This window comes from Rhagoletis pomonella, unplaced genomic scaffold (assembly GCF_013731165.1).
Source record: "Rhagoletis pomonella isolate Grant_MI unplaced genomic scaffold, Rhpom_1.0 Rhpom_scaffold_00013, whole genome shotgun sequence".
NCBI lineage: Eukaryota > Metazoa > Arthropoda > Insecta > Diptera > Tephritidae > Rhagoletis > Rhagoletis pomonella.
This window is the reverse complement of record NW_023458567.1, coordinates 3,886,834-3,911,093: the sequence shown is the minus strand read 5'-3', so window position 1 is coordinate 3,911,093 and position 24,260 is coordinate 3,886,834. Positions and strand designations below refer to the sequence as shown.

Sequence of the window (24,260 nt, the reverse complement as noted above, 5' to 3'; positions counted from 1 at the left end):
AGTTACGCCTAGAAAACCGATTAATTTCTTGTTCATCTCATGCTGTGGAAATCTGTTTTTAATCTTAGTCTTAAACCGAATTCCTACTCCTAGTTAACTCAGAATTGGCAGTTAACTACAGATCTTTAGTACAAAAATCTGTAGTTAACTGCCCATAATCGGCTCTAACTAATAAAAACGTAGAGCACTCACGTCTCTCGTTTGCTGGTGGGGCTAGCGCAGTGGGTGCCGGACAAATGGTCACTGTGGTGCCTCTGATGGTTTGTCTCGCATTACCGCCCATTGGCAGCTCATTCGAATTAATCACGTCAGAGGCGCTACGCTTCAGGAATGTTGTTTTGGACGCATCTACCAGGAGGCCAGTAGTGTCTGATTGTGTAAAGCCCAATGCACTATCTAAACTAGCATCCGAGCTGACTTCCTGCGTCGCGCCAGCCGCAGGTTCTTCTAGCAACACTAATGTCTTATCTGTCTCGAGCGGGCTATCACTGCACACTAGTTTGGCACAAATCGTTTTCAGCTCATTTTCGTTCTCCACAAATTTTTGCTCAAACTCCTCTGACAAGCACTCGGCATACAGCGACGCTGAGTCAGCATCAGCGTCCGCATCAACTTGGGCATCGCCAACCTTGCCCTCCTCGTCGCAGCACGACTCAAAGTCCGTCTCGGTGCCGCCGCTGCCGCCGCTGCAGGGAGTCTGCGGCGCGTGTGCGCTATCAGCGCTGCCATCACTCTGCGGACTCAATTTCGGCGGCTGTTCCTGTTTGGCTTGTGGTTCAGATGGCTGATTTGGCGCCACTTTTTCGCTTTCATCCTTTCGCATCATATCGCTGAGCTCTTGATAGTACTCAATGCGCTTGCGTAGGTTAATATTCTCACGCAACAGTCGCTGCTCTTCTATCTTCTCGGTTTCGCGCAGCAAGCGCAACTCCAACTCCACATTGGCACGGCGCTCATCGATTTTGCGCTGCTTTGCATCTTGCAGCTGTGTCGTCAACTCATGGTGGCGCCGCCTCTTCTGCTCGGCAGCCAGCAAGGCGCGGTCATGCTGCTCTAGTGACCATTTTTCGAGATTCTCACGGGTGCGTTTGCAGGCGCGTTGGTAGAATTCGCGCTTCATGGCGGAACGTGCCTCGAATATTCGGCGAATGCTGACTTCTGCTATGCCACAAGCTGCTTGTGCGCGCTCTCTATACTTCACGCATTTTCTTTTTAGACGCTGAATCTCATCGTAGGTGAGGCACACGGAAATAAGTGGGTAGTCAAGCGTGAAAAGTGGGTGCTGGAAAGAGGTTAGAAGAAATTAAACATGACTCTAACTCATCACAACACGTATTATAAGCCTAAAATCCTCAGAAAGCTAATAAGAGCTTTCGGGGGAAGAGAGTGATTTTAATAATACAAGCTTAGACTCATTTCACATTTTCTGTAGGTGACTTCGCAGTCAATGAAATTATGCAATGGTGTCTCCTTGGTCGAGTCGCTAAAGCAACAGAGATCACCTCTCTTACTGCAGTGTCTTGGAAGGACACTTGTTGAGCTTCTAAACTTATTTTTTGAGAAGTTGATTACATGTTGGAATTTCTTCATGTTAACCCTCCCTTTGTCATGGATCTCTCGTTGTACCTAACAAAGAAATTAATTTTCGCAAATTCAACTTCGCACACAGACTTCCCCAGGCATTTTCTTCTGAAGTTCTCGAGATGTCTATACAACAAATTAGGCTACAACTGTGAAAGAGGCGTTGTCGCATAAATGTTTTAAACCTCGTTGCAAAAATCATGGCTTTTCCTATATCATATCTTTCCTCAATCGCCTTTCCAAATATATCTCTAGCACAATTTAGTACAGTATAGCCACTGAAGCGCAGACTAACTCAAATTGCCTCTCAACCTGCCAACTAGATGCAGCAATAAACTCTCCCCGCTTCCAGATGCCATAAAAAAGCAATAAAATAAATAAAGTAAATAAATAAATAAAAGTAAATAAATAAATAAAAGTAAATAAATAAATAAAAGTAAATAATAAATAAATAAAAATAAAAATAAAATAACATAAAATCACATCTTCGTACATTCGGTTTGTAGGCTTTCAGCAACATCGTGTACTTTCCACACTGCAAAATATCGTCTTCGTAGCCTTGAAAGAAGCCCGGCACAGACTCCTTGCGCACAAAGTAGGCCTTGTCATAGAAGTACTTAGTATTGGGCCGATAGTGGTCCACGAAGCAGATGAAAAGCTCATTGGAGGGATCGTCCAAAAGCCCATAGTAAATCCATTTCTGCAGATGCCTATGAATAACGTAAATGAAACGCATTCTACAAAAGCATCTTAACCAACTAACTTGAAGTAGACGTGACAGCACGACTTTAATATGTAAACCAACAGCATTATATAGTCCTTCTCGGTGGTGTGTACTATCTCGCGGTACAGGTAGCCCAGAAACTGCGATCCCATAGGCAGAGTAACATGTGAATCAACTAGAATTCAGAAAAAAATATTGCGTTAAAAGATAATTTCACGTTACTAGAGTACGTTTACCATCCGTGTGTATGGCCAGCGTAAATGACAAATTGCTTATTTGCCGCATAATTTTGCGCATGCGTGCATAGTAAGCAATTAAGGTGTCATCATGATGCGCAAACACGTACTGGCGAAAAGTGAGCAGGTACTCATCGATAGCGCTGCAAAGTGCCTGTGCATCAAACAGAAATTAAAAACGCTTTCTTGTCTTAAATATAACCAATCACGCCCACCCGAAATATAAATCCCTCAAACATGAACTTATAGTCCTTCTTCTGTATCATCGTATTCAGCCGCTTGTAGCAGGTGCCACAGTCCAAGAAGCTCTCCGCATAGCTTCTAACCGTCTCCGGCAGCAAGCCTTCTACAGTAATATTTGGCCGCATGGTAAACACCATTTGCTCGTCATGCTGAAATGTCTCCGACTGTATTCCAGCAGTTAGTGCCTTAAGATCGTGCATAAAGTCGACGCAGCTCATGAGACTCACTTCGAACTTGCGTCCATGCACTTGCCACAAATGGCACTTGAGGTCGATCATCACTTCCGCTTCACTGGCGAAGGGTCGCTGACGCAGCACACCACGGCAGCCCAAACTTTGCCAATTCCAGGATAAAATACGAGGCTCTTCCTTAATAACTGGCTGTTTTTTCAATCACAGGCACAGGTTCACGTGGAAAGGGCATTTTAAACTTAAACTTCAAGACATTTACAAGTTATTTGTAGGGATTTTATTGAATGTGGTAATTTATACATACATTCAGTTTCTCCGCAGACTGTGGTTCACAATCGGTCAACAATCGAAAAGCATTCATATTCACGCGCACCGAAGCTCCTAGCAATCGACGAGTCATGGCCGTAAAAGTGCAATCTTGTGCTGTAGCTGGCCGGCGGTCTACCCTAGCACCATACTTCTGCTCTATTTTTGCCAGCAAATTGCATTCTTCGCCCAGCAAGTATTTCGGCATATATGGATTGTTCAAAGCCTTAACGTCTTGCACTCCTTTGAAAAAACGCGGTTGTGGATGCAACCAATCGCATATTTGTGGCTTCGGGTAGTATCGATTATTCTCATAGCTGGCGAAGAGCGTAAAGGGTCCGGGCACCAGTAACGCGGGCGGACTTGGCACAGGCTAGTAATTGCAGTAGCAATTAATATTAATAACTTCATCTACAATGTATGTACTTACTACTTGCTCCTCTTCTCGCACGTTACCTTGCAGCAAGAGCAACAGCTGCAGCACACCACGGCCCGGACCGTCAGTAAAATACGGCACATGACTTATGTCTGCCATCTGCTGTTCGAGCGCCTCATAGCGCGCACAAACCTGTGAATCGGCGCGCGAATGGAGCTTGGCGGCAAAGATGTGCATATCAACAGCACGTTGTGGATCGAATTCGGACTCATCATCTGCTGGCGGATAGGAATGCGGCTGTGTTGACTTTTTTAGCAGGATTTCAAAGGCAAGTGGCTTCAGTTTTCTGACAGCTGTGCTGCATTCGGGCTCCTCCAATCCATGCTGGCTTGCGAGACTGCGACAAAGCTCTGTTATGAGGTAATTAACACTATCTGCATTTTCCACCAGATCGCTATCGTGCATTGCGTCAAAATAAGTGGCGATTTGTAAGGAAAACGGATGCAAATATAGGAAATCAAAATTTTTTCACAAAACAAATTCTACGCCCATGGTTCGATATTTGCTCGCTCGTTTTGTTTTTTGTAATAGCAGTTCGCTATGTTTTCCTGCAGATGACGCTGTAAATTTGTTTGTTGACATTTTGTTACAAAAACAATAAGAACAATGACAACAAACTTTATTTTCTTTTAAACGCCGAATTTCAATGAGTTTTGACCAATTTTTTGGATTTTTTAAAAAGTAATAGATGTTATGCTATAAGCAAGTTTAATACAATAACTACATACATGTATATTCGAATATTTCGTTGTTTACTTCCATTTTTTAACAAATGTTGGGTTATTTCCTTCCACCGTGTTTTATGTTTGACACTAATGCAACTCTGCCTATCGCTTGACACTTTTCATGAATTTGCCAGAAGAAAAACTCCGGACTAAATCCCTAAACTTCATTCCGGGCACGGTAGCTTAGTTACTCTCATGACTAAATCCTGCAAATCGTAGACGTGCTGGAACACACTAACTGCTTTATTTGATTTAGATGGTTGGCGCAGTCAATCGATCTGTCTATTCGCAGAAACATTTTCAGCTTTGAAGGCGTTTTGCGGGAAAGTTTTCCAGAAATGTCCTTAAAATTTTACCAATATTCTTGAATTTTTTTTTGTTTCATCACAACACCGGATTAAAGTATCAGTTCAGTAAAACAAATCTCATTCAATACGCACTTTTCCGAAACTTTTTTACCCAAAAAACTTTACTGCTCTATTTTGGGAGTTTTTTGGGTATTCTTTTCTAACACTCAATAATTATTGAAAAGGCGTCCGGCAGCATGCCAGTCGATCGAAAATTTTCTCGAGATTCTTTATTGAACTGGCTGGAAAAACTGCAGCGCTCTTTTTAATGAGAATTTTACCAGGAAAAAGTTAAAATTCGCTATTCAAAAGACTAAATAGTTGTAGTAGACGAGCAGCACAACAAGTTGGTGTATAGCTTTTAATCTAAATTTCGAGTTTGAAGCGAAAAAATTGCAATTGAAAATTCGAAGAAAAATCTTGAGCAGTGAAAATTTTGTGAGTCGTGTGTGTGTACTATAGTTGCGTGCAGATAGTGCGGAAGGGTTGTAAGTAGATCGAATTCGTGTCGTGCGAGGAATGCATACTTCCATAGTTTTACCAATAGTACATAATACCAAAATAAAATTATATTTTTTTTTTTTTAAGGCGGTGGAGGAAGCAGTGTGCCAGTAGTTTCATAGCGAATGTGAATGAAAGCAGCCTGTCAATTGAAGACTCCACTGTGGTCGGCGGAGACTCATTAGTGGCCCGCAGTTATCGCAAAATTGAATTTTCCCAAAGGCCGAACCCAAACACATACAAAAACAACCACAGTCGCACAAGCCATCATCGATTAGTGGTGGAAGTAAATACATATGTACATAGTACCAAGTATCGAGGGGAAGGAAAAAAAAACAACACGAATAGTAGAAGCATCAACACAAATTGTTACACGGTCAAAACAAATCGACAAAAGCGAAAGTGACGACATCAAAGCTAGTGCCGCGACATCGCATAATAACATCCAAGGGAGGAGCAGTAACGAAACTGAACGGAACAAGAGGTGTTCGTCGTGAGAAGCTTGGTGGGCGGTGGTGCGCCGTGCATTTGTGTAGAAGTTAGCGTAAAATCGTGCAAACATACGGTCACACATACGCTTTGTTTCTACTTTGCACTGTGAGTGGTATCAAAGTCGTTGCGCTTCGTTAGAGACTGCACGGGCAGGGGAAGTTGTGGAGGTTAATGCGAGGTTCATGCGCACGTTTTTCAATTGAATTAATTTTTTCGAAATTTGCTTGCAATTTAATTTACGTATATTTTAAATGTACAGCGAGTTAGCATAACTGGAACTATATTACCCAGCGAAATAAAACGAATCAGGCCATACATAACAAGCTCTGACATGATAAGCAACCATAAAATGTAAACAAAATTCTGCTGTCTTGACAGCAACGACTAACACTGCGGGTGCTCATTTGTTAAAATATATATACATATATAATTGTATCACGTTGTAAACACTGTAACCACCACCGGATTCGATTTTAAATCAATCACACAGTACTTAATTTTGTGACATTAAAACCTGCAAAAATATTAATATAGCATAATCACTGTAGCCCAAGAGCAGCAGTGACGTCAATAATGTCCTCGTGTAATGCATCTGCTGATCTTTACCTACGTCCGCTGCCTTTTCTCGACTCCAAATGGCTACGTGCCGATCTCATTGCCAGCTTGCGAAACGTTGAAGATGCTGCTGTGCTCTGGAATAACCTCATACAAGATTGCGAATTAGTCTCATCCCCAGCAACTCCTGTTCTCAACGCTGCCGGTCACTTATCCTACCTTGGCGACGATGGTAAGCATTATTGTGGCGTACAAAAGCTACAATGCTCGTGCTGTCCTCTGGACTACTGTGGGCCACTGTCAGCATGCAATTGCTCTGCCTGTCGCACGCTGGACTCTGATTCGGCTATCAAAAAAATGACTACGGCGGTCCAAAATGCTGCTGCCAACCGCATTTCATCTGAAGTGATTTTCGAGTCTTGGCTATGGGGCCAGTGTCCCAATACAGCAGTCAAACTCAATTGTCAAAACACGCTTCTGGCTGAACTCCATGATATCTCATTAAAGTCGGCGGGCAACTGTCTCTCAGCAATGCATTTACGTCAACAACTGTTCATTTACGAACGCTACTTTGTCGCGCTTTCACGCTGGAAGCAGCAGCAGGAGCTGCAATGCCACTCCAGTGTTGCTTCCACAGCTTCCGAAAAGTGTAAGTTTAATGAGGATCAACGCATTAGTGGTAATAGCGGTATATGTGCGATGCGAGGCAGAGAAATAAATTACCTGACAGCAAATAAATTGCGACATTTTTCAACAGTGGACGTGCCATCGCCAATAAAGGAAAATGAGCGTGCTACATTAGGTTTAGCGCGTGTAGGCACGCGTGCAGCGCTTAATTTTTCCTTTGCATTCTTGCGACGCGCTTGGCGTTCCGGGGAGGACACGGAGATGTGCAGTGAACTGCTTAGTGAAGCCCTGGAATCGTTGCAAGATCTGCCGGAAGCTTCTCTGTTCGATGCCACGCAGGTAAGTACAAACACATCTTTTCTTTGTCCAAAAATATAGACTAAATCTGTTTTCAGGTCTCTACTTTGTGGATCGAAGTGTTGGAGCGTTCTATAAAATTTCTGCGTCAGGTGGCGCTTGGCGACCCTTTGGGTGGCCGGTGTACAGCTCCACGAGAAGATCGCCATACCGCTCTTTGCTTGCTGCTGGAGCTTGGCGCCCAAAAAGGCACGCTCGCTGCCACATTAGAATCTATTGTGTTGCTAATGACGCTATGGGAGAAAGAAAAGGAAACCGATGACAACCGCGATGTGCCCCAGAATACGGGCGCCCCTTTGGTGCCCATTTTACGCCGCTACGAAACCATCAGCAACTATGGATTCAATAACAGCGCGGAAGCAGCTCCAGCCAGCGCCACGGAGTCATTCCTACGTTTTCTCACTTTACCGGAACAGGACACCACCAACGTAGACTTGAAGCAGGCCGCAGTGGTCATTGTTTCTCACCTCGATCGGCTGGCCAAACCGCACTTGCCAACTAGCACCTCAACTACACCCCTCCCCATTCGTGCAGTGCAGCCAACAAAACCTTCATTGCATGCGCAGGCCTCACAGGAAAGCATGTCGGCTGCTTCAACACCACAGCTACATGAACAGCGCATATATGCGCTCGGCTGGCTATCGCTGTGCCACGATCAATATGGTTTCACAGCGGAACCAGCAGTGGGTCTATCAACAACCGGGAATGTCATAGCGGGCGGGCACTATCCAGCTCCTGTATTGAATTTCTATTTCCAAGTTAAGCAAGTAGTCTTCTCCGAGGAGTATGTGCTTTTCCTCACGCACGAAGGCAAAATGTACACTTGGCGCATAGCCAAACCCGAGACGGAGCCGATGCTTATCGAGGAAATGACAGATGTGCACGTAACAGCGGTAGCCGCGCATTGTGAAGGACGTCACTTCCTGGCTGTGGACAGCATGGGTAATTATTAAATTCATGATTTTTTTATCGCAATTTTAATTATACTTTTCCAGACAATGCGTACTCTTGGGGTTGTGGCGAGGGTGGCCGCCTGGGCCATGGTGACTCATTGCTGCGCGAACACCCAACCAAAATCCAATCACTGGAGCACAGCGTTAAATCGGTTTACTGCGGCTGCACCTACAGCGCGGCCATCACCATGAACGGTAACCTCTATACCTGGGGTCGCGGCACATATGGGCGCCTCGGCCATGGCAACTCGGATGACAAGCTATTACCAACACATGTGCATGCTTTACGCGAGCATAGCATTATTGATGTTGCGCTGGGCAGCGGTGACTCGCATACGCTTTGTTTGACGACCGAGGGGCACGTGTTTGCCTGGGGCGACGGTGATTATGGCAAGTTGGGCAACGGTTCCTGCAATGGATCGCAAGTGCCACTGCTAATCGAAGCTCTGCCCCCTATAAAGAGAGTATTTGCTGGCTCGCAATTCTCGATGGTGCTCAGCTGCGATGGAAAACTCTACTCGTGGGGCAAGGCCTACGACGGGCGACTGGGACATGGATTACTAGACAAAAATGTGCAATGTCTCAATACGCCAAAGCAGATATGCGCTTTGCAGGTGCGTTGAACATTTTTTCAATTTCTAAAATGTATAAAACATATATTTTTTTCCTCACAGTCAAAGGTAATAGTGGACGTATCGGTCGGCGTGTGGCATTGTCTGGCTATGAGCAGTAAAGGCGAGGTCTTTGGCTGGGGTCGCAATGACTTTCAACAGGTTTGTCCGGCCGCCATATCGAAAGAGCCTATACTTCGCGATCCAATACTAGCCACCCACCCTTCAGTACAGGCGTTTGGCATAGCTTGCGGCGCAGCACAGAGCATAATATGGAGTCAGACTTCGGTACAGGGTGTGCCATTGAAGACACAGTTTGTTATTGATCTCAGCGAACACACTTTCCGACTACTCGATCAATTGATCGGCATCGTGTGCGGCCAGGACAGCAACAACCGGCAAACGCCTAATCAAGAATCGGAGTGCATTGCAGTGGCGTGCTTGAATCTGCTGCGTTTACAGCTACATGCGCTGATCGTGAATGCTGTGCCGCCCAAGTCTGTTGGCTTGTCGGAAGGCTCGCGCCTGTTGGTCAGCTTAAAAACGCGTATACTGAGCTTGGCGGGCGGGTCAAATGTGCTTAAAACCATGCAAGAGGCTGCGCAATGGACTCTACAGGTGCGTTGAAAATTTAAAGTATAATTTTTTGTAAGATAATTATTTTAAATTTCTATTCAAGGTCGGCTGGAGTGTATTGTTACCCACAGCTTCTGAGCGCGCACAAACGCTAACTTCATTGTTGCCCTCTGAGTCGGGAGTTTCCTCTTCAGGTCATCGTTTTATGACCGATTTGCTTGTTGGCTCCCTAATGGCCGAGGGCGGCCTGGAGACTGCACTGAAGCAAGCTATACGCCTCGAGGCCAACGACTGCGCCGACAGCGGCCACAATCTGCCGCTACTGCATCTTATCAGGCAGCTGCTGCGCAACAACTCTGCGCTAACACAAGCTCGCTTGACACAACTTCTTCTAAATGCGGGTATTACAAAGCCCGAGGAAGAATCGTTCTCTTCTCTACCCGCCGTTCAGTCCACCATGGCTGAGCACACCAGTCCCAGCCTAGACCTCTTGCATCGTTTTCAACGTCTGCTGTTTTCGCACATAAACCAATCGAAAACGGAGGACATAAGCGGTGCTGAGGCACTACTCAGCAAATATGTGCAGAGTGCCGTCTCGCTTTGTGTACTATCGCTACAGAAGGCGCATGAAATTGCGCTACAAGGCAAGGACAGTGTCGCGGATATCATCAAAACTGATATATCAGACACGCTGCTGTACGAGCTGCTCATCGGTCTTATTATTTTGAAGCGCGATCGACCAAGTATTTTCCCGGCTTTCGAGTGGATCACGGTGTTCCAGCCATTGCTACATGCGCTGGATAATTTGAATCGCGTCATATGCGATAGTGAAATGCAAGATTCGGACGACATGGGCTGGCCAGGGATAATTTGCCGAGGAAATCAGAAGAGTGCTTATGCGCAGCCAGTGGACGATGTGAATTTTATACGCAAAAACGATTTCGAAAATCAAATACTCGACGGCGGGAGGTGGATCATATTGAATGGCTACGTTTGCGATATCGCTGACTATCTGTAAGTGGCGGAGAAAGTAATGTTATTTAATTATCATTTACTTCATATTTTTAGAGGTGACAACGCCGCCATCAATGAGCTGCTATCGGCGAACGTTGGTAAGGACCTGACCGTCGAACTGAATACGCCAATCTATCGAAACTGCTTGGAGCACATTTTGAGCAACTACAAAGTCGGGCGTTATGCAGTCAATGTAACTGAAGAGAAGGTAAGCCCTTCAATGGGTACTGGAGTATTCTGCACTCACTTTCTTGCTTTTTATTTCCAGCCCCACGTGCAACAGAGTAAAGTGCTCACCCATTTCAACTCGGAGCGTGCGCTTGCTTATCTCCTCGGCCTGGTAGTAAACCTTCTACAGAGCGGTCCTGCCCAGCAGCCTGCTGAGGTGCAGTGCAAGACAATTGTACGCTCCAGCATACTGCGCGGTGGCTTACAGCTACTTCAGCCGAGCAACCCGTTCGACGAAGAGAAGGGAGAGGCGCGTAGCAGCGCAAGCACGGCGGGTAGCACGCCCACCGAACCGCCCGTGCACAGCATGACTGTTTGTGTTGGCGTTGGCGTCGGCACAGCTGGCGGCGGCGGCGGCGGCACGGGCGTAGCAGTGCCACACCCCGTCATTAACAGCGTGCAACAGCGCATTGAATGCTTCATTGCCGGTCTCAGTGAGGCGCGCTTAACCGATCCGCTTGTGGTCACTTGGATGACGCTTTCCGAACGTTACTGCAAAGACAATAATTTAATTTGGCACCAAGAATTCCCACCCGAACATCCAGTACAAGAGCTGGAACGTCTGCTAACTGCAGTGCTTATACGCCATCAGAGCCTCGGTGGTCTAGTGTTGAACGTGTTGGAGCGTGAGTTGAGCGGCGTAGCAGCATCCAAAACTCCAAGGCAAATCGCCGATATGATACGCCTCATTTACCAAACCAAGTGGTCGGTGGTACGCATTCGCCAGCAGTTGAATCGCAGCTATAAGGAGGTGTGCGCGCCCATGCTGGAGCGCTTGCGTTTCCTACTGTATGAAGTACGCCCGGCGGTGAGTTTGGAGCAGGAGGCTTTACGTAAATTGCCCATATTGCATCGTTGGCCGCGCTTCAAACATGTCGTGCGCCGTATAATAGCCGAAATGCGCATGGCTAAGAAGCAATTGGCATGCGCCAAACCCGAGGACATACTCAACGTAACCATTCAAAGTCAGAATGTTGCGCAGAAGCTGAATCATTCGCATGTTAGTTTGATTTGTCTTGAAAACGTGTGCATTTTATACTAATTCTTCTACTTCTTACAGGAATCACTACTACAAGCTGACGGCGCCACTTCCGATGCCACAGACAAAGACTCTGCTCTCGGTACAAACGATAGTGGCTCTCTGACGAGCGCCACGGTGCTCATTCCACCATTACGTGGTAATGCGTCCAATGAAAATCTGTTAGATGCTGGCGACAACAATGTCATACTCAGCGATCGCAAAGCATCCACCGAAGAAATAAAATTACATGCCAATGAACTCGACTTTGATGAAGACAAGAAACCCGCGGACGATGAACCGCGTCTCAATAATGATCTATTACGCAAGTTACGCGAGAAATGGTATTTCTCCGGTGAATTGAACATGCCCATCATGCACGAGATCGTGGAATTCGTGATGCAAGAGGTGTGCGACGTAGAAACAGTGCGTCGCGCAATGTACTGCCAAGTGCAGCGCTATCAAATACGGCGCCAAGGACTGGAAATGTTGCATGCCATGCTGCAGGTGCATGGGCTGCTCGACGCCGTGCAGTACAATATGCTGAACGGTTACCTGGGTTTGCATTTGAAGAGCGCCAACAGCAAACAAGCAACACTCAACGTATTATATGACCTTAATATGATAACGGCTTTCCAGAAGGCGGATCTTTTGTTAGCACAATCGCGTGTGCTCGAATGGGCTGTGCATGAACTGCAACGGCTTGTCAATCAGGAACTTATACAGCTAAAGGGCAAATACAATGCAGGCAGCGGCAAGGATACCTCAAATCTGGGTACTTATGTGTTCTTGAAAAAGCTGCCGCGCGCCCGTTTTCTGCTTAGCATTTTTGGCATACTGGCTAAAGATATGAGCGCCAATGAATTGAGTTTAATCGTGAATTCAGGCACGTTGGGCACAGTTCTAGGATTGCTTAGCCAAACCGGTGGCGATATTCCGACGGTGAAGAACACGTACGACCTGTCGGTGGTTTATGAAGACACGATCTTGAAACAGAAGTCTAATAAAGCGAACTTGTCTGGACCGGAGCTGGCAAAACTGATGAAGATTGGCACGCGAATTGTGCGCGGCACGGACTGGAAATGGGGCGACCAAGATGGCAATCCACCGGGGGAAGGACGCATAATTAGTGAAGTTGGAGATGATGGGTAAGTGGAGAATTGCTTTGTTGATTTAATGCTACTTTTAATTGGCTTTTAAAGAAAATTTGCATGCGATAATAACTCAGAAGTGGAATGTACTTGCTAAGTGCTGGAATAACGCACAATACTAAACAACTCTAGAGACATATCCTTCTAAATGCCGCATTCCTAAACTTGTTTCCCTGGTCTAAACATACGTTCTAATGCTGCTCCCCTCTTACTTTCAGTTGGGTCCGCGTTGAGTGGTACACTGGCGCCACCAATTCCTATCGTATGGGTAAAGAAGGTCAATACGACCTACGTTTAGCCGATAGCGCTTTGAATATTATTTCTCCTGACACTGAGACCGAAAAAGATGAACTCTCTTGCGATGCCCAGCTAAACGGTGATTCCCATCCCACTAAACTGTTGCGTTTCGCCTGCACAAAGACACTGCAAATCATCTCGGTGGGCATAGGATTGCACAGCGCACAGATGGATAAGAATGCTGTGAGTTGCATCTCCAGCATGTTCCGTTCCATACTCGATCCCAAATCGACGCTAGGCAACATATACGGCTTGGACAATTGGACGACTTTGGGTTTCTTGAAAGCTATAGCTGGTGAGTTTAAACTAGTCTCAATCTTAATGCTCAATTTTCCTATTTGCATATTTCCCCATTTTTAGGCGAATCAAAGTCACTTGCCAAGTACTTGTCCTCACCCACATGGATTGACTTCTACATTAGCCTTCTTGAGCAACCAGTGACGCGCGAACAGGAACTTTTTCGCAACCTACACTGTCTCCGCTTGCTGCAGAGCATACTTATCCATTGGACAGATGATTCTCATATGCAACGTATGGCTACGCTAGTGCGACAATTCTTTTCAACGCTGGGCAAGATAACCCTCTATTGCCCTCATGACATGTCGCTGGCCCAAAACGTTGGCGATTGCAAAACACGCGTGCTCTTAACAGCCTCGCACTCGAGCACCATTGCGGAAGAGATCATAACTTTGCTGCGCCGCTTGCATACACTACCCTACTGGAATGCGGCGATTAACTCTTTCCTCGCGCAGAAACTGTGCGTGGCGGCAGAGCTGTTTGGCGAAGATGGCTTGGACTTGCAGCACTTAGAAAACGAGTACATTTACGTGATGGGCGTGCTCTGTACCATAGGCGGCTGCGACATACGACCACGCGTTGGCCTACAGGTCTGCTATGAAGGCAATACCGCCACCATTTGCGGCTTTACCAACAAGGGCAAGTGTTTGCTAAGCACCGACTGCCAAGCCTTGAACGGCGAGTTTGGCAAAATTTCGCTAAGCGTGGCTTTGGAGTGCGCGGACTACTCGGTTTTCAGTCTCTCGCGGCTGCCGTTGAATGAAATGCTGCTAAATTCCTGGGCAGTTTTACTCTTCGGTCCAGGCGAGCGCAAGGAATGTGTGCCCAATGGCGTGGAAATCAGCTTACTGCGCTCGCAGCAAATACAACTTTCTGTGTTGAATGCGAACTGCGTTCTGTATCGCCACCAAGCCGCGTTACGTAAAATACTCAAGCAACGTTCACCAGGCCTATGTGCCTACTCTTCAGAAGAGAGTCTCTCAGAGGAAGCTGCACCTGCTAATGCAAGCAGCGATGGCAAACCAAACGTGGAAGGAGACGCTTGCGCCGACCCTGAGGCAATAAACTCCGCCGTTATCAATGAACTAAGCGCTCCGCCTGCTGTTAGCGACACTGAGCTACTTATACAAAGTATTTTGATACGCGCGACGCAGCCATCGCCTGTTAAGGCTATATATTCTTACACAGATTTGTCAACTGCAGCGCTGAATTGCGCACAAGTACTTGCCGCCAAAGTGCATAACGAGTTGAATGAGGCTGCTTCGACGAGCACTGGACGGGGCGGCTTTGCCGCACCGACACCGCCAATGCAGCCGACAATGATACACGGCGTGCCAGTGTACAATGTGGGTCTCTTGGACGAAGCGTCGGGTGGCAGTCAACCACAAGCATCAAAAAACAACGTCGATGCTACGCCGCTCATTGCACAGATCATGGAAATGGGTTTCTCTAAGAAGTCAGTTGAATTGGCTGTCAAGCAGTTGTCCATACATCCAGAGGTCATACCAACGCCCGAACAAATCGTTCAGTGGATTCTCGAGCACCCAGACGTTTGCGCGAACACCATAGATGCCACAGACTATCTAGAGCCGACGCTGGTGAGCGGAAGTGGTACCGCTGGCGGCTCCTCGAGCGACACTTCACTGCAATCAAAGCTGCAGACGCTGCACGATCCGGAAGCCGACTCCGACAACGAGAGTTTGGACAGCAGCTCGGACACCGTCGAGGGCTCCTCCATACATGAACAACTGGTCAAGTTCGAGACGCGCAAAGATTTCCCCTCTGCCGATCAGTATGCTTTGTATGTAAGGGGATTGGTATGTCCTGGTATGCTGGTGCGATGTTGCCGCGACTTTGAGGAGATCAAGAAGGGCGATATTGGCACTGTTCTTAAGGTAGACACCGAAGGTTTACATGATCTGAACGTTCAGGTGGACTGGCAACTGCATGGTAACACCTACTGGGTTTGCTTCGTGCATATTGAGCTACTGGAGATGCCGCGCGAGAAGACGACATGTGAGCGCACAGCGCAGGTAAGTGTAGGAACGCAGGTGCGTCTGCGCGCCGTATCGCGCTACAAGTGGGGTTATGTTCTGCGCGGTAGCGTTGGTACGGTGACAGCGGTTCGCGGCAAGGATGTGACCGTCGACTTTCCACAACACCCTGGCTGGAAAGGCACGCTGAACGACATTGAAGTGATGGGTGGAGGGCAAATTACAGGTCCCTCCGGTGGTCTACTTGGACTCCACAACGGTGCAGTGCCCACGCCTAGCGATCTCATTGAAGATTGGTCGCGGTGCTTACGCTCGCTCACGGTGTCTTCCAACGAAGGGACCGCGAAACATCTATTGGATCGCAGTCCCTACTATTGGCAGAGCTCATCAAGCAGCCAAACTAAGCATTGGATTCGTTTGGAGATGCACGAACATGTGCTAGTGCACAGCCTCTCGATCGTCGTCTGTCCGGGCGACCACTCGCATCAGCCGTCCTTAGTGGTGGTACGAGTCGGCGACAGCATTGGCAACCTTAAAGACTATTCGTGGATTTCCATCAAGAACACCGACACGACGGTGACGCTTATGAGCGACGTGCGCCAGTACTACCCCTGGGTGGAAATAGTTATCAAGCAATGTCGCAACAATGGTATCCAGTGCAAGGTGCATGGCCTGAACATCGTTGGACGTCGTAAACAAACCGATCTCGATCTGCTGCTGATGAACGCCTCGTTCTTGGCCTGTGAATACGAGCAAATGAGCGACTCCAACCCATGCTTATCCAGCGGCTACAGCAACGCCGATCCCAAATCATCATCGTCTCTCTGTGAACCTCCCTGCACCGTAATGGTCTGGGGTCTGAATGACAAGGAGCAGCTGGGCGGCCTCAAGGGCTCAAAAGTAAAAGTGCCAACTTTCTCGCAGACAATTAGCCGTCTACGCCCCATACACATCGCGGGCGGCTCAAAATCGCTGTTCATCGTTTCGCAGGACGGCAAGGTGTACGCGTGTGGCGAGGGCACGAACGGTCGTCTCGGCTTGGGCATCAGCGTGAATGTGTCGGTGCCGCGGCAAGTGCCAGTGCTGCACCAGTATGTGGTAAAGAAAGTGGCTGTGCATTCGGGCGGCAAGCATGCAATGGCATTGACACTGGATGGCAAAGTTTTCTCCTGGGGCGAAGGGGAGGATGGCAAACTAGGGCATGGCAACCGCCTCACAATGGACAAGCCAAAACTAATTGAATCGCTGCGTGCGAAGAAAATACGTGATATTGCCTGCGGCTCATCGCACAGCGCGGCCATCACCTCTGCGGGCGAACTCTATACTTGGGGCTTGGGCGAATATGGACGTCTTGGTCATGGTGACAATGTGACACAGCTGAAGCCGAAATTGGTCGCGGCTCTGAGTGGTAAGCGTGTTATACAGGTGGCTTGCGGTAGCCGCGATGCGCAGACACTAGCGCTAACCGAGGATGGTATTGTCTACAGTTGGGGCGATGGCGATTTTGGCAAGTTGGGCCGCGGTGGCTCTGAAGGTTCCTCGATACCACACGAAATCGAACGTTTAACCGGCATCGGTGTCATACAAATTGAATGTGGCGCGCAGTTCAGCCTCGCGCTTACACGTACCGGTGAGGTTTGGACCTGGGGCAAGGGCGACTACTACCGTTTGGGTCACGGCAGCGACCAACACGTGCGAAAGCCGCAGCCGATTCAAGCGCTACGGGGTCGGAAGGTTATACACCTTGCAGTAGGTGCTTTGCATTGCCTGGCCGTCACCGATACCGGACAAGTGTATGCGTGGGGCGACAATGACCACGGTCAGCAGGGCTCTGGCAATACGGTGGTGAACAAGAAACCGGCTCTGGTCATTGGATTGGATTCTGTGTTTGTCAACCGAGTCGCGTGTGGCAGTTCGCACGCTGTCGCTTGGGGGTTGCCGCAATCGCCATCGGATGACGAGAAGAAGGGTCCTGTGCCATTTACGACATCAAAAGATCCGCTGGGCGGCAGCAGCCTCGGCATATATGACACTGATGGCCAACTGAACACACCAACAGCAACAACTACAACAGCTAGTGCGTCGAAACCGACTTCGAAGTTGAGCCTTAGCGAGACGCTGCTCTCACTCGAGACGGATGGCGCACGACAAACTGCGCTTAACTACGTTCTCAATGCAATGAGTATTTTGCAGGCACGTCAGATAATTGTCGCCGCGCTCACTAGTCACAGTAAAGTGAATCTGCACGAGAAGATATCGAACGATTTTGATGTGCCAGAAGGAAACGTTATTTTGGGCAAGGAGGCGACTATCGCTGCTTCAGGCAGTACTCCACACGGCACGCTTGGCGGACATAATAATCACAACAACCACTGCAATAACGAAGTGATTGCCCAGGGCGGTGGAGAAGCGCCAGCCGATGCCACCGATCCGGCCGTACACGAACCCTCGCCAGAAGCGGAAATCGTGCCCGCACCAGCCGGTCCATTGAGCGCGTTTCAAAGCCTAACCGGTTCGCTATCGCTCTCAGCGTCCATATCCAGCAATGCGCCTCATAAACATTCAAAGATGTCGGCCAGTGCCATGTCTGCACTCGCCGCAACAATGACCAACCAGGAGGAGATCATCGAAGAAATTAGTCTTACCGGTTTGGATGACTTCACCTCACTGCTAGGCGAATCAGAGGCGAAAAGCCTAGTGGAGCTATTAAAACTGAGTGTCGCTGGCCGCACAGGCCTGCTCAGCACTTCGCAGACCATTTCCGACACACTCATCGCGCTTGGCTCGAACTCACCCACAATCGGCGCAATGTTACTCGAGACTTGTATCACGGAGCTTGAAGATTTGTGCACATCTCGCTACAGCCTGGGCAAGGTGCCGAAACCGGTTATGCGCGAGAGCAGTCATCCGTATGTGGACAACATGACAATAGTCGGCCAAGTAAAGATACCCGGCGCTGAGTCGCTCCGCATTGAATTCGACAGCCAGTGTTCCACCGAGAAGCGCAACGATCCGCTGGTCATTATGGACGCCTCTGGTCGCGTGGTTGCCGTGCGCTCTGGGCGCGAATACGCCCAGTGGGCGCCTGAAGTACGCATACTCGGCGATGAAATGCGCTGGAAATTCACCTCGGACAGTTCCGTGAATGGCTGGGGCTGGCGCTTTTGGGTGCACGGTATCATGCCAGCAACCGCCTTGCATGAACGCGGCTCCGATCGTGCGGTGCTCTCGCAGCCATCAATGCCACTTGTGATGGCGCTGCTGAACGAGCGCCTAGGGCCGCACAACACGAGCGTGCTGTTGCGCTTGGCAGCCGCGCTGAGTGCTTGTGCGCAGCTCAACTCGCTCACGACTACGCAGCGCATCTGGTCGCTGAAGCAACTACACACTGTGCTCCTCTCCAAACATGCGCCGAAGCCATTGGATCCATCGCTGAATAGCATTTTGATGCCACTAATCCCAGAGCTGCTGCGGCAATACGAGTACGAGGAGCCACAGGTGCGCGGCGGAATACACCTTATGCACTCAGACTACTTCAAAACGCTGGCAGCTCTTGCTTGCGACATGCAGCTAGATGCCGCGCTACCGCCAGCTGACGTACATAAGTGGGCATGGTTCAAAAGGTATTGCATTGCAGTGCGCGTGGCGCAATCACTGATAAAGCGTACCGAACTGCCACGCCTCTTCTGCATGGAGGTGCGCAAGAAGTTCGCCGAAATGATGCCACCGCCGCAACCAAGTCACTCACCTGTCGGCGGCAGCGGGGGTTCAATGATGAACTCGACTACATCGCTTTCGTCTGCGGGCAGTACGAACAGCAATCCTACACCGCCGCCACCGCTGCCCAGCTCTACGATGGTAAACACACTAACGCCCAGCACCAGCAACCTTATACAATACATTGACTCGATGATGTCACTTTCCCTGCATGAACCGAACAGCGCCAGCGCTGCTGCCTGCACCAGCCTACCACCTTTGGCGCCCTCCGCAGGCAATGATACGCTACAATTTTTGCATGAGGACCACAGCGTTTTCAAGGGCGCGCATGACTGCCAGCTGCTGCAGTGGCTCAATCGTCGCCCAGACGACTGGGCACTATCTTGGGGCGGCGCCAGCACCATCTACGGCTGGGGACATAATCATCGTGGACAATTAGGCGGATTGGAAGGCAGTCGCATCAAGACACCAACACCGTGTGAGGCGCTCAGCTTGCTGCGTCCTGTTCAACTAGCGGGCGGCGAGCAGACACTCTTCGCTGTCACACCCGATGGTAAGTGCTTCGCTACCGGCTACGGCTCTGGCGGTCGACTCGGCGTGGGTGGCACAGACTCCTGGGCTATACCAACTTTAATCGGCTCACTGCAGCATGTTTTTGTCAAGAAAGTGGCCGTGAACTCGGGCGGCAAGCATTGTCTTGCACTCACCACTGAAGGCGAGGTGTACTCCTGGGGCGAAGGTGAGGACGGAAAACTGGGCCATGGCAATCGCATGAGCTACGATCGTCCGAAACTGATCGAGGATCTCACTGGTATTGGCATTGTAGACATTGCTTGCGGTAGCGCACACTCAGCGGCCATCACCTCTTCGGGCCATGTGCTTACCTGGGGCAAAGGGCGCTACGGACGCCTTGGACATGGCGACTCTGAAGATCAGCTGCGTCCTAAATTAGTCGAGGCACTGCTAGGCTATCGTGCTATTGACGTCGCCTGCGGCTCAGGTGATGCGCAAACGCTCTGTATCACCGACGACGACAACGTGTGGAGCTGGGGTGATGGGGACTATGGCAAATTGGGACGCGGCGGATCGGATGGATGCAAGCTGCCATACAAAATCGAGAGTCTCGCTGGTCTGGGAGTTATAAAAGTGGAATGTGGTTCTCAATTTTCCGTGGCGCTCACCAAATCCGGTGCAGTCTACACCTGGGGCAAGGGAGATTTCCATCGGCTCGGTCACGGCACTGTGGACCATGTCCGCCGGCCAAAGAAGGTGGCCGCGCTGCAGGGCAAGAAGATCGTCTCTATCGCGACTGGGTCGCTGCATTGCGTCGCCTGCACAGACGCGGGCGAAGTTTACACGTGGGGCGACAACGACGAAGGCCAGCTGGGCGATGGCACTGTGAGCGCTATACAACGTCCGCGACTCGTGGCGGCGTTGCAGAACAAACACATCGTGAAAGTGACCTGTGGTTCGGCGCACACGATTGCCATGTCTACATCGCAGCTGACAGATCGCATGCGACCACCACCCAATCCACCGCTGGAGTACGATTTAGTGCGCGAAATGCCGCCGGAGGCGTTGCATGCACGTCTAGTGCTGCTGCATCACTTCTCCGAGTTGCTTTGCCCCTGCCTGGCCATGCTGCCGATCACAGGTAAGCACGACGCTCAGCTTAGTCCAAGGCAATGCACTAATATTTTCCATTATACTCTCCCACAGGTGAACTCAGCTTGGGCGCGCTGAAAGATGTGCTCGTGTATACCATCAAAGAGGCCGCTTTCCGCAAGGTCATACAAACAACCATGGTGCGCGACAAGCAACACGGACCGGTCATTGAGCTAAATCGCATACAGGTAAAGCGTTCGCGCAACAAGTCGGGCAATGGGCTAGCCGGCATCGACGGCATGAAGAGCGTTTTCGGTCAGATGGTGCAGAAGCTGCCGCTGCTGACACAAGAGGCGCTTTCGCTGCCGCATCGCGTTTGGAAGGTGAAGTTTGTGGGCGAAAGCGTAGACGATTGCGGCGGTGGCTATAGCGAATCAATTGCGGAGATGTGTGATGAATTGCAGAACGGCAGCGTGCCACTGCTGATCACAACACCCAACGGACGTGGTGAAGCGGGCGCAAATCGCGATTGCTTCTTGCTCGACCCAACGCTCGGCTCTGTACTGCAGATGAACATGTTCCGCTTTCTGGGCGTGCTGATGGGAATAGCGGTGCGCACTGGCTCGCCGCTGAGTCTGAAGTGAGTGGAGCAAACGCGCGAGATTGAAAGGTTAGGCGTTTCGACAAAAATGATTAACGTTGAATTTACTTTCAGCTTGGCTGAGGCCGTCTGGCGCCAATTGGCCGGCGAGCAACTACGCCCCTCCGATCTTACCGAAGTCGATCGTGATTATGTCGCTGGCTTGCTATGCATACGCAACATGGACGACGATCCGAAGGCTTTCAGCACGCTCGAGCTGCCTTTCTCAACTTCCTCGGCCAAAGGCCATGAGGTGCCACTGTCGACCCGCTACACGCGCATCTCCCCACAGAACCGCCAAGAATATGTGCGCTTGGCTTTGAATTTTCGTCTGCATGAGTTTGACGAACAGGTTAAGGCTGTGCGTGATGGCATGTCGAAGGTGATACCAGTGCCGCTGCTGTCACTTTTCTCAGCGCCCGAACTGCAAGCGATGGTTTGCGGTTCGCCTGACATACCGCTGGGACTGCTCAAGTCGGTGGCCACCTACAAGGGTTTCGATCCGAATTCGGCGTTGGTGACGTGGTTCTGGGAAGTAATGGAAGAGTTCTCCAATCAGGTGAGTTGAAGTGAAGTTCGTAAGCTTGCTTATAGAGGCCAAGCTGTAACGATTTTCAACTCCTACTTATTTAAAGAAATCAGTGACTTATCTAAACCCCACTTGCTTTTCAGGAACGTTCGCTGTTTTTGCGCTTTGTCTGGGGTCGTACTCGTCTACCACGTACAATTGCCGATTTTCGAGGACGCGACTTCGTTTTGCAGGTTTTGGAAAAGAGTCCACCGGATAATTTTCTACCAGAGAGTTACACGTGCTTCTTTTTGCTGAAAATGCCACGCTATTCCTGCAAGGTTAGAAACCAAATTTAAAAAAAAACTTAAAACCAAACGCTCGACACTTAACGCGGCTCGCGATAGCTCTCTTTTTTTTAGCAGCAAAACTGGCCGTTTTGGAGATATTTTTTTTTTCTGGTGGTAGACCAATTTTTATTCTAAGTTTATTTTAGCATTTATTGGTTTGAACGATATCCGCGTGAAATTTTGCCAGATGACATTTTTAGTGGAAAGGTATAGGCATAACTTTCAGAATTTTTGAATATTTTCATAAAAATCAAAGATAAGGCAAATCTTAAAAAATTAAAGTGCTCTTTCTTAAAACTTCTGACCTTTAACTTCAATTTATTGAACAAACCAAGTAAAAGGTCTGAAATTTTAAGAAAACCCAATTGCTTAGTCCTTATTCATACGGCCTAATAAGATAATTTTTAAAATCTGGTCTCAACCATCTATTGGTTCAAAGATATCAGCCTGAAATTTTGCCAAGTGACTTCAAAAAAATCTACTACGAAATTTCGAAAATTCGAAGATAAGAATTCGAAGCTTGCAAATGGCTTATCTTGAAAAAATCGTCAAAAATTCTGCGCATACCCCCTATTCATTTTTTCGTCGCAAATTAATTTTTCTCTCAATTTTATGAATATATTAGTGAAAGATTCGGTCAAAATAGTTTATAGCTATAATTACTTATTTTACGATCGTCCTCTTACGAAAATTCGAGAAAAATGTTAGAATAACAAATTTTTTAAAGTTACGCCTAATCCCCTATTTTGGTCATAGTAAAAGATTGAAAAATTTATTTAACAAATAAATTGAATTCGAATATGAGAATATAAACCTCACAAACCGCCCTTCTATTTCATGGCTCATTATTATACAATACAACCTAATACATATTTTACCCTCATCAAACAATTTAGTACATCGTCTTTAACCTCACTCTTTCACATGTTTCGAACTCGTTCTCTATTCCCTCAGGCTGTGCTGCTAGAGAAGCTAAAGTATGCTATACATTTTTGCAAGAGTATCGATACGGATGAGTATGCGCGCGTTGCCATGGGTGATCCCACCGAAGCGACGGGCAGTGAGGACGACAGCGATCTGGAATCGGCTGCGAGTAATGAGGCCTAAATCAAAATTAACTATTAGTGGAACGTGAACGTGATTTTCACAATAAAACAAAAATATTTAAATATACATATATATTGGATAAATATTCATGCATACATATATAAATTTTGTGAATGGAATTGTAGTTTGTAGTAGCAGCGAACGTAGTTTGGTAAGTAATAAGTTTAGTTAATTCAATTCGAAATGAAATTGTTTCAAGAAATATTAATTTAAAAAAAAAAATCCAAAATAAACTTTTCTTTTACTTTCCAGCACCATACAAAATCACTCAACCCCACAGAAGCAAAGCAAAAAACAGATGACCCCCCCAAGTGAAATATAAAGGCCTCAAAGGCCTAAAAGCGAGTGAAATTTCCAAAATCAATTGAATTATAAAAAAAAAAACTTTTGCTCATTATTTAACAACTGTTGTTGTTGCGTGGCGAGCAAATTCATTTGAGAAGTTCAAAATTCTAAAAAAAAACAGACAAAATAGTATTACAAATTTTAATTGTGATGAGAAAAGAAATGGCGTAAAATCATTTGGTCAGTGCTGACCGCAAGCAGTAGCGACGTCATGCAGCAATAACAACAAAGATCAGCGTCATAATTGTAGCTTAAAAATTATTAAATACGCATTAACACACATACATACACGATTTTGCCACATTCATACATTTATTTACCGTTTAATGAGATTCCATAAAATTTTTTGCACTTTCAATGAATTTATTATTATGTATTATTTTTCGTGAACTTTCATAACAACAAAAAAACAATAATAATAACCAGTTTAACATTAACTTATAAGCTGGTGACGCTTCATTCTAATCTTTGCAATTGAATTTTTAACCAAGAAATAGAATAAAAAAAATTTTATAAATTTATATTTAC

The 24,260-nt window shown here is 47.8% G+C and overlaps 2 protein-coding genes across 2 annotated transcripts in view; one reads left to right on the top strand and one right to left on the bottom strand.

Annotated features, from left to right (window-relative positions):
• LOC118748524 (gamma-tubulin complex component 6) overlaps window positions 1–24,260 on the bottom strand; it is a 38,038-nt gene that overhangs the window by 2,272 nt on the left and 11,506 nt on the right. The window contains 8 exon segments of the mRNA XM_036483033.1: window positions 193–1,282; window positions 2,075–2,291; window positions 2,345–2,480; window positions 2,542–2,695; window positions 2,757–3,158; window positions 3,160–3,219; window positions 3,280–3,654; window positions 3,712–4,277. Coding sequence (XP_036338926.1) covers window positions 193–1,282; window positions 2,075–2,291; window positions 2,345–2,480; window positions 2,542–2,695; window positions 2,757–3,158; window positions 3,160–3,219; window positions 3,280–3,654; window positions 3,712–4,122 — 2,845 coding nt within the window. The 5' untranslated portion in view covers window positions 4,123–4,277.
• On the top strand, window positions 4,985–24,020 carry LOC118748523 (probable E3 ubiquitin-protein ligase HERC2). Its single transcript, XM_036483032.1, has 16 exons — window positions 4,985–5,277; window positions 5,378–7,303; window positions 7,360–8,263; window positions 8,317–8,888; window positions 8,949–9,503; window positions 9,565–10,475; window positions 10,530–10,683; window positions 10,744–11,703; window positions 11,764–12,869; window positions 13,091–13,464; window positions 13,530–20,831; window positions 20,897–21,422; window positions 21,498–21,981; window positions 22,095–22,271; window positions 23,235–23,538; window positions 23,640–24,020. Exons 2-15 carry the CDS (start codon window positions 6,356–6,358, stop codon window positions 23,385–23,387), a joined length of 15,126 nt encoding a protein of 5,041 aa, XP_036338925.1. The 5' UTR covers window positions 4,985–5,277; window positions 5,378–6,355; the 3' UTR covers window positions 23,388–23,538; window positions 23,640–24,020.